Source organism: Stigmatopora nigra, chromosome 14, assembly GCF_051989575.1.
Source record: "Stigmatopora nigra isolate UIUO_SnigA chromosome 14, RoL_Snig_1.1, whole genome shotgun sequence".
In the NCBI taxonomy this organism is placed as follows: domain Eukaryota; kingdom Metazoa; phylum Chordata; class Actinopteri; order Syngnathiformes; family Syngnathidae; genus Stigmatopora; species Stigmatopora nigra.
The window spans coordinates 7500368-7513996 of NC_135521.1; the positions used below are offsets into that span (position 1 = coordinate 7500368).

General features: G+C 39.5%; 1 protein-coding gene across 3 annotated transcripts in view; it reads right to left on the bottom strand.

The window, feature by feature from the left end:
• LOC144207070 (teneurin-3) overlaps positions 1-13629 on the bottom strand; it is a 134204-nt gene that overhangs the window by 44549 nt on the left and 76026 nt on the right. For 2 of the 3 annotated variants that reach the window (XR_013328556.1, XM_077732289.1), the window contains exons 1-3: positions 2512-2608; positions 1545-1739; positions 380-580 (exon numbers count right to left, since the gene is read on the bottom strand). Coding sequence is in view for 2 of the 3 variants with exons in the window: in XM_077732289.1 (XP_077588415.1) it covers positions 380-580; positions 1545-1739; positions 2512-2566 (451 nt within the window). In the remaining variant the exon portion in view is untranslated. Of the gene's footprint in view, positions 1-379; positions 581-1544; positions 1740-2511; positions 2614-4580; positions 4792-8010; positions 8226-11285; positions 11412-13629 lie in introns of those variants that run through there. The other variant, XM_077732290.1, reaches the window with a different exon arrangement.

The following is a 13629-nucleotide window of genomic DNA, read 5'->3' on the forward strand; positions in this document are numbered from 1 at the left end:
CTATCATGAATACTATTGGAAAAGTCTAAAACAATGTGTATCTGTGAATCTAAGAAGTAATGCGCTCTTTATTTATATTGGAAAATGAACACAAGGGCCAGGTTTTCATAAAATACAGCCCCAAAAGTTTGAAGAAGCAAGATTACAATTGGTAAATAAGTTTGCCATGAGTAAAAGCCTAATAATTAGTCAAGTTTAGTATGAGCCGACCCACCAAAGTCTCAAGAAACCAATGCCTATATAATCTAGGATTGCTGTCTTATTTTCAACAGTCCTGAAATTCATCGTGTATGTCTATTGCAGAAAGACCCAAATAAACACATGACATAATGGTGAGGCAATGTATTGCACGGCAGGTTATAAAGGAAGTGGTTCTGACCTATGGAGCAGTCGGCACCGGTCCAGTTGTTCTCACAGACACAGTTCCCAGAGTCGGTGTTGAATGTGCCGTGACTGGAGCACTGCTCGGGACAAGTGCTCTTCAGGATCTCGCAGCTGATTCCGCCCCAGCCCGGATTGCAGTGGCACTCGCCGTGATGACAAGTGCCATGTCCAGAGCACTTTGGGTCCATGCAGTCCACTGTGCACACAGAGTGACCAGTGTCACTTTAACACTTGTCCACTTCTTGTTAGCCATATTCAAGCGTGTTTTAACCCGAGTGGAAAAGCTCTAGTACGACAGCTGCCTTCTGATTTTTTCCCTTCACTTTATTAGTTCCTGCTATACACTAACACGCTCATGCGCTGACCTCTTCTGTACTTTTAGTCTAATGATATTCCATTAACGGCGTGAGGAAAAAGAGCATAATTATGCCCCAGCTCATATATTCGGTTACTGCAACACTCTGTCCTGCATAGTGGATGAGTGGTGAACACTGCAGTGCTGTACATTCTACCCATTCTTTCCGCAGTACAGAACAAGTACAAAAAATGACTAAGAACAGAGATATTAGGTTTAGTTTGTCTAGTAGATCTTCACTAGTCATGTGTCGCCAACAAACATACTATATTAATGCCAATAAATGATATCTTCCCTTCAAAGACCTTCATTCATTCAATTGCAATGCTCATGCTCAGGTCCGTAACCTACACATGTGAATCTGAGTTGATAATTGCCTTTGGCTGACGTTCAGGTCAATTTCGTGAAACGCAGCCAAGCGGGTTGGCCCTCGGAGAAAAGGGAATGACACTTCTTCATCAATGAAGCCATTGATTGCTTGATCGGAACGCACGGCGTCAAAGCTTAGAGGTAGGTTTGCCCATTAGCTCTCTCAGCTTAATTCATTCACGAGATGTCGATAACTACATAGGGCCCATTATGTGCCCGGCCAACTTGAAAATAAACATTAAACAGCTGGACACAAATCTGTAAAGGAAATAGTTTTCAATACTTGCTAGGATAAATATTTACCTCAATATAAAAGACTGAGTACTGAAGAAAAAAAAAGGTAGTTAAAATAGGGGTGACCCTACTTCGTGATTTTTTTGATTATCGCGGGCATGTCTGGTCTACATTAACCGCGGTATTGGAAGGATTACTGTACCTTGTTCACAGTTGGTTCCCCTCCAGCCTGTGTTGCAAACACAGTTGCCTGACACGCAAACTCCATGGCCCCCACATTGAGGGTCCACACATTGGCTTAAAGCCACGTCACACTCTGTGCCCTTCCATCCACTGTAGCATTGGCAGCGCCCCCGAGTATACTGGCCATTACCACTGCACAGGACAGGGCAGGCAGCTGGGAGACACAAAAACATGTGAAACGTATAAACACAGTGTATAAAACTGAAAAATGCATATGTTAATATGGTTTACTGTTGACCAATCATGTGGGTATAATAAAGTAGGAAATTGTACAAAAAAAATGAAAGAATCAGAGATGACTCATTAATTGTCTATACGGCTTGTCTTCACAAGGGTCATGTGCCGAATAGCAATTAACGTTCAAAAGAAGAGCATCAATAGTAACTGAAGTCTGTCACTTTAAAAATGGCAATGGACTTTTGACTGACACCATCACCCAAACAGCCCATCATTATGCATCAGCCAGTGGAAGGAAATGAAATAATTACACAGTTGACAATAATAATAGAAATGCATTCAATATTTTTCTATGTTGTTTTAAGGGTTTGATGCCTGCTGTTTTCACATTTTAAGAATACATATTTTTATTTTTTTCCTAGAATTCATACATATTGAAACAGATTTTTTTATGGAAATAATAATGTAATTTGATTTAACATACGAGGACAAATTGAGAGAATTTTAAAAATTAGTAAATTACACAATTTACTGTAATTTACTCCAATATTAGCCATGACATTGGTATTAGCTGCCTGAATTCAGTTTATGATAAAAAAAAATCTCAAGATCTTTATAACAATAGACTAGTGATAGAAGTACATCACTTTGGAATTTGAATGAAGGCTACTAACAAGCTAACTGAAAAGTAACATGCATGTATGGCAGGGATATACAGAAAATCTACATTGATAAAAGTGGATAATTACCTCTAGAACAGTACGGTCCAATGAATCCTGGAAAGCAGTGACAGGAACCCGCCATGCACTCTCCATTCCCATAGCAGTTGTGTGCGCACTCGGTGACAGACTCTGCAGGAAGTAAGACTATTAATAACGCATCACGGCAGTGACACCCCGCTGCAAATCGGAGGGAGATGGCTTTTAAAGTAACTTTTTGACAAGTGCACATTTCACCACGAGACAGTGCCCCAACTGCTCCCATCATGCATCCCTTATTTGCGTGCAAGGCAAAGAAAAGTGTATCCATTCCACTAAGGTTTAAGCCTCCGTAACACATCTGCTAGCATCTGTCAAATAAAAGCCACAAAAAGCTTTTTTAAATTAGAGCAAATAATTCAATTTCCTTGACACGTATTCCCCCTTGTCTTTGCTCGCCGTTTTTTTTTCAATGTCTCCTATTTTTTTTTTATCCTCCTATCTCAGCCCAACGGCCCGATGATCAAGCCAAGTCGAGCAATCTCCCATGTGTTTTAAGTCCTCTCCGACTTGAAGTTAATCTGACATATCCTACAGGGTGAGAGCTGGTTTTCACTCGACAGACTCCCAAAAGGCCAGCATTTTGATAAGTATAAAGAGGGCAAACTTTTTGATGTATTTTTTGGGGGGGTTATTACTTTGTATTGGTTGCTAGAGGTGGACCCGGGCAATTTCTGCACGTCGATACCTTCATATTTGGGAAGGCTTAATCGATGAAAGTCTCCAGCCCAAAAGAAATAGAGGAAAAATGTTATCTCCAGCCTTTTTTTTTCCCAAAGCCTCCATGTTTTTTTTTTGGGCTATGAAGAATCAATGCCCATGCATGGCTTTTATTACAACTTGAATGTCAATGATGAGCAATCTTCCAAAAAAGAACCCTTTTATGTCTGTTGACTTTTCTGCTAAATCTTCAAATCGATTTAATGACGTTGAGGCAGGTTTATTCTCTCCCTGTCTTAATCCAATTGGTCTGTGTTTGGTTATGTTGGGCAAAGTCGGAAAGGCTGTGTCTGCCTAATAACAATCGAGTTGGCAGGGCCAAGATTTTTGTTTTGCTTGTTGAATTTTAAATGGACAAACAATCAGGAGAAGCACATTTATTGTTCAGAGAAGGGCAAATTAAAATATGGATATCGTTTTATATCACAATATTTTATATCCCAATAGGTTATTGACTATGTCCCGTAAAGAATCCATATTTTAGATTAGATGGTTACATATATGAGATTCATTACTTCATTTTCACCATTGCTTGACCTTGCCGCGGGGCGCTGGAGCCTATCCCAGCTGCATTCGGGCAAAAGGCGGGCAAGACTTTCGACTGGTCCCCAGTCAGTCATAGAAGACGTCACTGTTTAATAAAAGGACCACAAGGAAGGTGCCAAATCATTCTACTACACCAACATTTGTATATGTAACTTGTATTGATAATTTTGTAGTGCCTTATATTAAGACGATCATTATCGTGAGCCTTGTATCACAAATTGAATTTGAAGGTACCCAAAGTGCTTTGAGTAGTTTGGCAGCGGAAAAGCACAAAGTGAAAGGCCATTTGCAATTCATCATTTAAATCAGATAAATGATCTGTGGAAAAAAAAAAGGATCAGCCCACATCATGTACATGTAATTAGATTTTTGGTACGAAACCACCACTCAAGAGAAGGTGCAACTGATGAGACAATAATTTGCCATACACTTAGGGGAATGAGCTTTGCGGAATCTAAAAATCAAGAATCAAAAAATAAGAAAATAAAAACCATCTGACTAAATTAAAATAAGTACCTACATGCATATAGCTTAATACAAAAAAGAATAATAGTATCAGCGGTGATGCGGCCATAAGGAACTATGCTGTCTAAGAACTAAAAAGAAATTAACAACATGTCTTTTTATTGGCCACTTTTTCATAATTACTAAAAATACTCTTGACATTTAGTGTGATTACAAACAAATAGCAAAGTGAGTTTCATGACCCAGTAACACACCAAAATCTTGTTTTTGAGACTCATTTGAAACTCACAATATGACAAGAAGATATTTTCAGTTCAAAATAGACCTACCCTGAAGAATGGCATTGTAGAAAACCGTCTCTACGGTTCGCCCATCGTTGTAGAAAGCCAGGTGCCACACACCGGCGTCGAACTGTTGGATGAACCCTGCCTGGTGCACCACCACCTGGTGGTCAGGGCGGGCTCCCCGTTCGAGCTCACTCGGGGCACGGTGTTCGTTGGCGATTAGTCGGCTGCCATCCAAGAGCTCCACAAAGTCATACTGCCAAAAAGTACACATATGGGATTACAGCCTCAATGATTAACTCATCACGATGGATAAGCCAACCAACAGTCGTTGCATAGCGCCGTCACATTACGTTTTTACTCTCCAATACCGAGGATGTCATTTTATTGCCGTACCTGAACTGATACCAGTGTCAACTATAGCCGAGAAACAACATTCATACGTGGGTGATTTTTTCACCCACACATAGATGTACTAATGTTTCTTGTTTTTCATTAAATACAGGATGACACACTCAGCATTGATTTGCCAACAAGCATTGGCTAAAAAAGGGATTTTGCTTAAAGCTTTTCTCCAAGAACAAAGATGATGAAAGACAAACTCAATAGATGATATCTCCCCAATAGAAATTTCACTTCAATGAGTTTTCGAATTGGGTTTTGTATGCTAAAATCCAATGTTTAAGGAGAATGTTGATTTTACCATGAGTGGGTATTAGGAGTGAGTTTCTCTACTAAAAGGTAGGTAAACAATCTCTCTCCCTTTATTTGCTTTGGCATGTAATTATATTTCTTGTATTTGCATGAAAATCAAAGTAAAATTCGGTTATAAGATTAACGGTTGAGGTTTGCAGATGGCTAATGAAGTTTGTTTCGTTTAAAATATGTAAATGATTCAAGTGCACCATTCTAAGCAGAATATAGTTAATGCCTTTAAAATCGATCAGTTTAATTTATTGATGGTGATTTTGCAGCATTTAAACCATAAGAAAAGATACATGCGAGCCACAAAAAGTTCTTCATTAAAGCCGGTAAGCAGGGGCCTACATGTACTTTGCCACCCATAAACAAATATCGACTTATAGAACAAGCAAGGCGTAATTCCCGCATGGCAAAATAATTGAAGAGGTGCATCCGCTCTCACAGCACCCACTAAACAGCTGGACCTCATTTGGACTTAAACTGTGCAGTGTGGAAAACAACGCATCCCCCAGACAGGCTAATGGGTACAGCGAAGCACAGCAGATGCAGACAAGTGGATTCCCAAGTGTAAGAAATTGCAAGTTGCACAAAGGCAAACAGAGCCTATGGTGTAGAATTGTGTTTAGAACAAGGATGCAAGGGGCACCTTGCCATGCATACAAAAAAAGTTGTTCCCAATGGCCTTAGTGGGGTTAGCAACAATGCCCAAGAAAACAAAACTAAAGTCTGACAAGAGGAATGAAAATCTTGGCCCTGAAGATGTCTTGATGGCAGATGGCGAATGCCTGAATCAGACACTGACGCTATTGTAGACTGTTTGAAGAAACTATCGCACATAAAGCATTCGGTTCGACTGATTCGTTGACAAACTACATTTTGACCCTGAAAATAAAACATTTACTTTGAACAAGGACAGATCATGTGGTCGAAATGAACCCTGTGAGTCCAATAATAGGAAAGAAATTGACTGGCACTGGAAGCCAATTTCTGACAGCAGTATTAACCATGTATGAGATTTGGGGAGAAGAAGAATGAGGCTTCCTTTAGTCTGTTATATAAAAAGCCACACAATCCATACCTCCATGACTGCTAAAAGGGAAGAAAATACAGAAACTCCAAGAGTAACTAAGGGAAGGTTTTCTTTGTGGCCAGTCTTCAAATGCAAGGAATTTTTAGAGATAAGTGTCTAAAAAATTGCCATACAAACTCGCTTTCAGTGTAATTTATCAGTACAAATAAACTGATGATGATCTTTAGAAAAAAAATCACCAATAGCCGCTAGGACCATAAATAAGACTGAAATAAGACTAGATTGTCCTGCCTAAGACCTCATTGATTGCAGGACGTTACCCAAACCATTCCAAAATCTCAAAATCTGATTAAAAATGCAACACAAGCAAGTAAAACAGCGAGGGTATATGGAAGTTATTAACCTGGCGGAAGTTGGCTTCTTTGTATTAGGTTCAAAACAATCCCGTTTTACATAGCTTATAACCTTTTGGTCAAGCGCAGCCATCTCGATGAGGTCGCTTGAACTCTTTCTGAGCTCATCTCTGTTCAACAATAGCAGTGACATTAGGCGTGGAGAGTCAGGGGACAAACACAGCCTTTAGATTGAGGGACCTGCTGCAACTTGTCCAGAAAAAAAAGCCCAACAAAAGTCCATTTTCCCCCATCGAGTTTGTTTTCTTTGTATGGCCATAGACAGGGACTCAATAACGGGAGGGCAAGGTGTGTATTTGACAAGACGCGTAAAAGCTGTTACTCGTAAATGTTGTCTCTCCTTTGCTGGCTGTGAATGGGACGCTCAATATCGCCGGCTAGGCTCTTTCATGCTCAGTTGAGTAAATGCATTGATCGGCGGCTGAATGCAGCTCCGAGGCTGCCGTGATTGACACGCCGTTTGGCGTGGACACAAAAAGGGTCGTTTTGTTAATTACTCCCCTTTCCTCTTTGATTTTGTAAAGTTTTTTTTCCCCTATGCTTTTTTTTGCTCCCTTTCAAGTGCACTCACGCTCACATGTTTGACCGACACGACTCACTCATCGGCAATATGACAAAACCTAACCTAACCCATTATGCCTAAACCCTATTGTTTGGTACACGACTGTCTAGATCCCCTTAATACTTCTCTGACACTAACCACTGAACCCAAATATTCAAACTTATAGTTGATTACCCTCCCTCTATAATTTGGTGAATTTGAACTTTCTCTTCCATCATGTGAAAAATACAGTCTATCTCACCTGCATGACCAGCAATGCCTTCCTCTTCAGCACTTTAGCGAAGTGCTATTTCACCAGGACAGAATGTCAACAAGGTGAGGCTGAGAGCTTTTTTTCAATATATTTATTTATTTATTTTCTGTATTATTTGCCAGCCAGTGTCATTTGAGTGCTTCTGTCAGTGACGTCCCCAGATGGCGTCAATTCAACAATGTCACTCAAGTGACACATTGGGACATTTTAGGAACACCAGGGTTGCTCGGATGGACGGCATATAAGGAAGACTGATATATATAGGGAAATCTTATCATGCAATTTACTAGTATGGTGGTAGGTTCTCCCTTTGTGTGGGTTTTCTCTCGGTCTCCGGTTTCCCGCCACATCCCAAATACATTCAAGCCAGGCTAGTTGAACACTCTAATTTGCCCCAGCATTATGGTGGTCATCCAACTGATGCAAGGAACCTAAACCTCCAACCTTAGTCATGAGTTAAAAACAACAGCAGCCTATGGAGAAAAATAAAACAAAACAACAACTATTGTCCTCACCTGTGTGTGAGACGGTGCAAGACCCTTGCGCCCGTAAACTCCAATCAGGGCATTCTTCTGCACCGAGATGTTGAATTTGAGAAAGCACGGCTTGTCTACGCTGAGTTGGGACCGCCAAAACACGCCGGGTGGCACGCTTTGGCCCGCCCTCTTTCCAACATCCACAGGTCCTGAGTCTAAAGAGTTGTTGTCCTGGTGTAGAACGCTCGTTCTTCCTTGAGTGTGTAAAGAGAGAGGTTGTGGTCATTAGCATTGACAGTACCAACATCAAATTGTGAGCATAGATATAGTAGTATATATATTCATCAGGCTAAGTTATTTCTTACATAGACTTTTTCAAGCCAGCACCGGGAATTTTCTTTTAAAAACTATGGCAGAGTCCTGAAAAAACATCAACGGTATAATCCTTAACTAGTTGAAGTTGCCACATCTTTTATTACAACAGTTCATGCAACCCCAACTTCAGAGAGATAAGTTGTTTTTGAGAACAGTAAAACAGCAGTATAATTCTGTACTGCGGCAAAACATGAACACTCAGATGAAGTGGGCCTTTTGAAGATGATGTTTAGTCAGGTAGACACATCTCGAATTATGACATGTTCATGATTATGTGAAATAAATCCACTCTAATAATTCCCTCTATCTTGTCAGCCTCATTTCTTATAGTTCATCTGCATTTTCTATAATGATCTTGTTTTTCTCAGTGGATTCTGATGTACGGTCACTCCAATGTTGTGTGAATTAGATTTTAGTCTCAGGAGCCACACTACTTATTTGTTCTGTCCAATGTGTCTACTTTATTTGAAGCAATAGTCCATTTTGTTCCCAGTGGACAATGAACAGTCACTGAAAAATGCTCCGTATATCTGTAGCACTATGCAACATATTTATTCCAACCATTTGCTTTTGTTAAATGGCCTTCATATCCATTTCTAAATATTAGTAGACGTGATGCTATTATTTCCAACTTTTGTCTGGTGAACTTTTAAAGCTTTTTGCACAACTTGAGATATTGCCATTGTCTGGTTGGAGGTGAATCAAGCCACCTCACCACTAAAAGCTGCAGTTCGGCAGAAACTGAAATTGTATTTAAAAAGAGGTGTATAACTGTTTATTGCCAACTCCATCTTAAGGTCACTGAGATCAACCAAACAAAGAAAATGAGATCTGTATTTCTAGTAGCAAAAGGTTCTCCTGCCTGAATGTTAACATGAGGACATATGGGAAAGTCAATACACTCATCCTGAGAATTGACTTCATTGTAGCGGTGTTGTAAACCGTTAAGCAACAAAAACACTGGAGAACACAATTTTTGTTGTCATAGATCTGATGAAAAATAAATAGAATTAAGATAGAAAAAATAATAATTACAATGTTAAAAGATAAATACGTTACAAATGCAAAACATTGATGCAGTAATGCACCTTGTAGACAGGTGTGCCTTTATGTATAAAAGTAAACTCCATTGAGGGTGAACCTTATAATGGGCCATAGAATACCAAAAGTAATTATAATTTTAGCTAATCATCTTAATTATTCTAAAAATATGAGTGCTATTTTACATAAAGATTTTGTTTTTTGGGCAGCTTGAATGGAGTCATTCGCATTATCAGTTATTTTGATGGAAAAATGGTAATATGCACGTCACGCTTTGTGCAGAATGAAGGGACAAACTCAACATCAATCTCAAGGAACAACTGTTGTTCATTAGTTCCAAGCCAACACTATTCTGTTACTGTGTATTGGTTGCCCCTGAAAATATTTATGTCCCAGGAGCTAGGGACACTTATTTTTTCCACCCCGTTTGCCTCGTTCTCAGCATATCCCCTTAATAGCCTTGTTTTCCCAAGTAGGTGCTGAAGTATGGATGTTCCATAATGTCGTGTGTGTTCTCCAGGCAGCTACAGTGGCTGGATTTCTCCATAATAGCCTTATTCTACAGGTTCAATCTCGACTTTCACTTGACAACAATTGTAATATACCGATTGCTGAGCATAACAAGGATACAGTAGCTAGACTATCTCTGTGGCTATGGGTGTGTATGCGTTCGCACCCAGCCACTTCTCTCATTGCTTCAGTGTTGGCGTTTAATGAGGCCATTGGCTGTCACTTTAACTCCAGTCAGAGGCAAGACTGGGAGCCAAACGTAACCTCTGGGGAGAATAACGGCCGACTATCGATCGCCCTTTAAAGAGTCCACAAGCTGCCCCGCACCGTATTCATTAACAGCGCTTATGAGGATTTAAAAGTAGCCGGGATTCAACAAGCCAGTTTTCTATTGTTTTCTGCGACCTCAACACCATGTTACGGCTATCTTTTCCGTTCTTTTCTTTTTTTTGTGGGCGGTATGTGTTAAAGGTGAAGCAAAAAGGGCCGCCCACTTGGCGATGAATATAGAATGTTCCCAAGCTGCAATCAGGAGGTGTGATATTCATAATTAAAATAGGACCTAACACCAATTGTCATATATTGATTACGCCTAAATTAAATTGGTCATTGTCGGTATTCTAGGGTCTCAAATACGACCGCCCCACAGGTATAGAGGAATGTTAGAATAAAGTAGAACAGTTTCATTGATCCACATGAGATTTGGCAGACAATTCTATATCATGCTCATAAAAAGTGAAGGATATATGCCAAAAACTGAACCAAAAGTGTAATGCATATGAATTCCTGAGCTCACACTTTTGAAACACAACACCTAGCAAAAATATGCAAATACAAATGTATCAACATTAGTCAAATGCACATTTAAATTGCATTTGTAAGATATATTACGTTAAAAGCTGCTTGTGTTTTCATGAAAACAACAGAAAATGTATTCCGTTTCTGCCTTGTGCGTCTATTCTATTATGTTAAGGTTTGTACAAAGAAAATTAATTTCACACAATTTGTGACGTGATTTGTATGAAGTTGTTGTTTTAGGAATATTCAATGTATGTATGAGTTTAAATGACAACAATTTAAAATATATATATTTTGCCGTATATGTCAACAGTTTAGACTAGTAAAAGAGGTGCATATGAATATATTTGGGAAATGCTTTTAACGTAGTTTACTGAAGTTAGCCTCATATTGGAGCTTATTATACTATAACGGTGTGTCTAATGTAGACACCGCTCAGTATAATGAAGAATAAATTATGAATACAACGCCTCATTAATGGCAAAGTTGCATATTCAGGAGTTGTCAGAGAGCGTCTTAATCACCGACGATAACGCACATTAGATAATATGTGCCAAAAAGGAATGGAATTAAAAGTGAGTTCTCCTCACCATCCGCGGTAATGGCCGTGACGGCGCTGGACGGTGTGGAAACAGCCTTCCTGACTCCGCCGTTTTCAAATGCTGGCTGGCTGTCCAACTCCTGGAGCTGCCAATTGAGGCCGAAAAGGTGCATCGCTGTGAAATACACAGAGAAGCTGTGTGGGTGTGTGGCAGGAGATGAACAAATGAGTAGAACAAAACAAAGCTGACAAATAAACCACCTATTCGGTGATGCAGGCAGTGGTGGAAAGTAACAATTTGCTATTGTATTTTATGAGATTATTCAGTACATGGGTTTTTAATCAATTTCCACTTTTACCGGGTTCCTCAAAAGTCCCCTCAAATTTGGATAGGCATTTTTTTGGTGTTCCTTTCACAACTATTTTTGTGTTTTTCAGAACACCATGCATCATATTAATAATTAATTTTATCTGCAGTCTCTCTTTATTCTGAAAAAAAGGCAAATAAACAAATTTCGGGTCTGTATTTTTTGCATTTGAAAATGTTAAGAATATGTATTTCTATACAAGTAGAGGTTTGCATACGTATGTCACGTCAAGATGCGGGCATCACGACTCTCTCCGAAGCCACTAATTTATTTCACGCTGCTTTGTGCACTTATTTTTGTGGTAGGGCGACACTGTTAGCAGTAGTTTCAATCAGGCCGTGCAGGAGCCCTGTGGCCTTAGCAAGTTTCCTCACTGCTAGTATGGCGAGGCTGGCACATTAACACAGCGATGGTTTTAACTGAGCCCCAGAGGTAGCAGCAGTGAGGATTTTAATGCTTCCTTTTAAATAAATCATTTGGTTTGGAGTTCCTTCCACACCTGTTGCAGATTTACCTCCCAATTGGATGAAACCTTTTCAAACAAAAGCGTGCAACATTGTGGCTTTTATCTCTCATGTTCACCAAAATGTTAATGGATTGTGGATTCGCTGTCACTGCTAAGTGAATACATCACTGCGAGCTGTTTATCTGTCCCTCACAATTTAGGCTAATCTAAAAAGCTACACATAAAAACAAACAAGAGTTCAACCTCACAAATTTAGATGGCAAAATGTTCATCCAAACCACATAATAATTACAGTCTGCTACCTTAAGGCTAATATGTAATGTGAGCGAATACTTGTAGAAGTAAATTCTGCCTATGCTCTTCCCTTTCAAACGACAACTGTATTGCTAGGTATGAAGAGCAGCGTGAAATTTCCAATCAATGTGAATAGGAACTCTGGGCAAATATTGCCAGTGTTTTCCTTGAATGTGGCATCTTTAAAAAAAGGGAGTGAGATTACAGTGGTGTAGGTCAGTGTTGCATACAAACACCACCTGGCTTTCATGCCACCCATGCAATCTGAGCGCCTCCTCCTCATTTGGGCCAAAGCAACATAGTAAATTTTGTAGCGTAGGAGAGAAAGAGAAGTGCAGGGAGTGCGAGACCAATCTCCTGCAAAGACAGCTAGTCGGCCAGAGAGAGAGAGAGAAAGCGCTGAGGAAGCATCTTGATTCCCAGGCCATTTGATGTGCGGGAAAAAAGTTTTTTCCAGACGCCTCGCTAGATGGATATCGACTTGCAGTGAACCACTTGAGAGGTTGAGAGAGGCCAAGGAGGATATCAAATGTACAGTAGGGCACATCAGACAAGACAGTAAAAGTCTATGGAAAGTCTATTAATCACTGCTTTGTTAGGGAATGTTGGATAAGCATCACTTGATCCAAATATGTGTAAATAAATCAGAATAGTCTAATGCTGCAGACTATTATTTCAGCAGTGCAATGAAAAATTACTCTGCTCAGCAGTTTGTTACTTAACGTTTGAATTCTAGAAATACAGTTTGACTCCTGTGCAAAACCTAAACACACATTTATTTGGCAAATAATGAACCCTGCTCATCTCCTTGGTTTGAGCTAAACAGATTAGAAAGACATGTGACCCTATTCTGTTCAGAGTTACAACTCTTATTAATAAACTACAAAGACTGATTGCTAATTGACTTTGTGCCAAAATATCCACAATAGTAGCTTATAATATTCTGTATATAACACATCTATTTACTCAATGCATTTTCGTACAATGCATATCTGTTAATTCAAATCACAAATATGTATATGTAAACATTATACTGTCATTACTAAGATAAATAAAACTAGTCGCGATGAAAGAATTGTTGATCCCAATACACATACTCTTATTTTGACTCACAGGTCAGTGCTCTTAATGTATTACTGTCCAGTGTTTGTGCCAATTGCCTCTTAAATCAGAATCTCTCACCTCAAGCATATTTATTCCACCTGGAGCCCGTTCTCCACTTGCCTCGTGAATATCCTGTCATTTTCATAAATTATTCTGGAAAC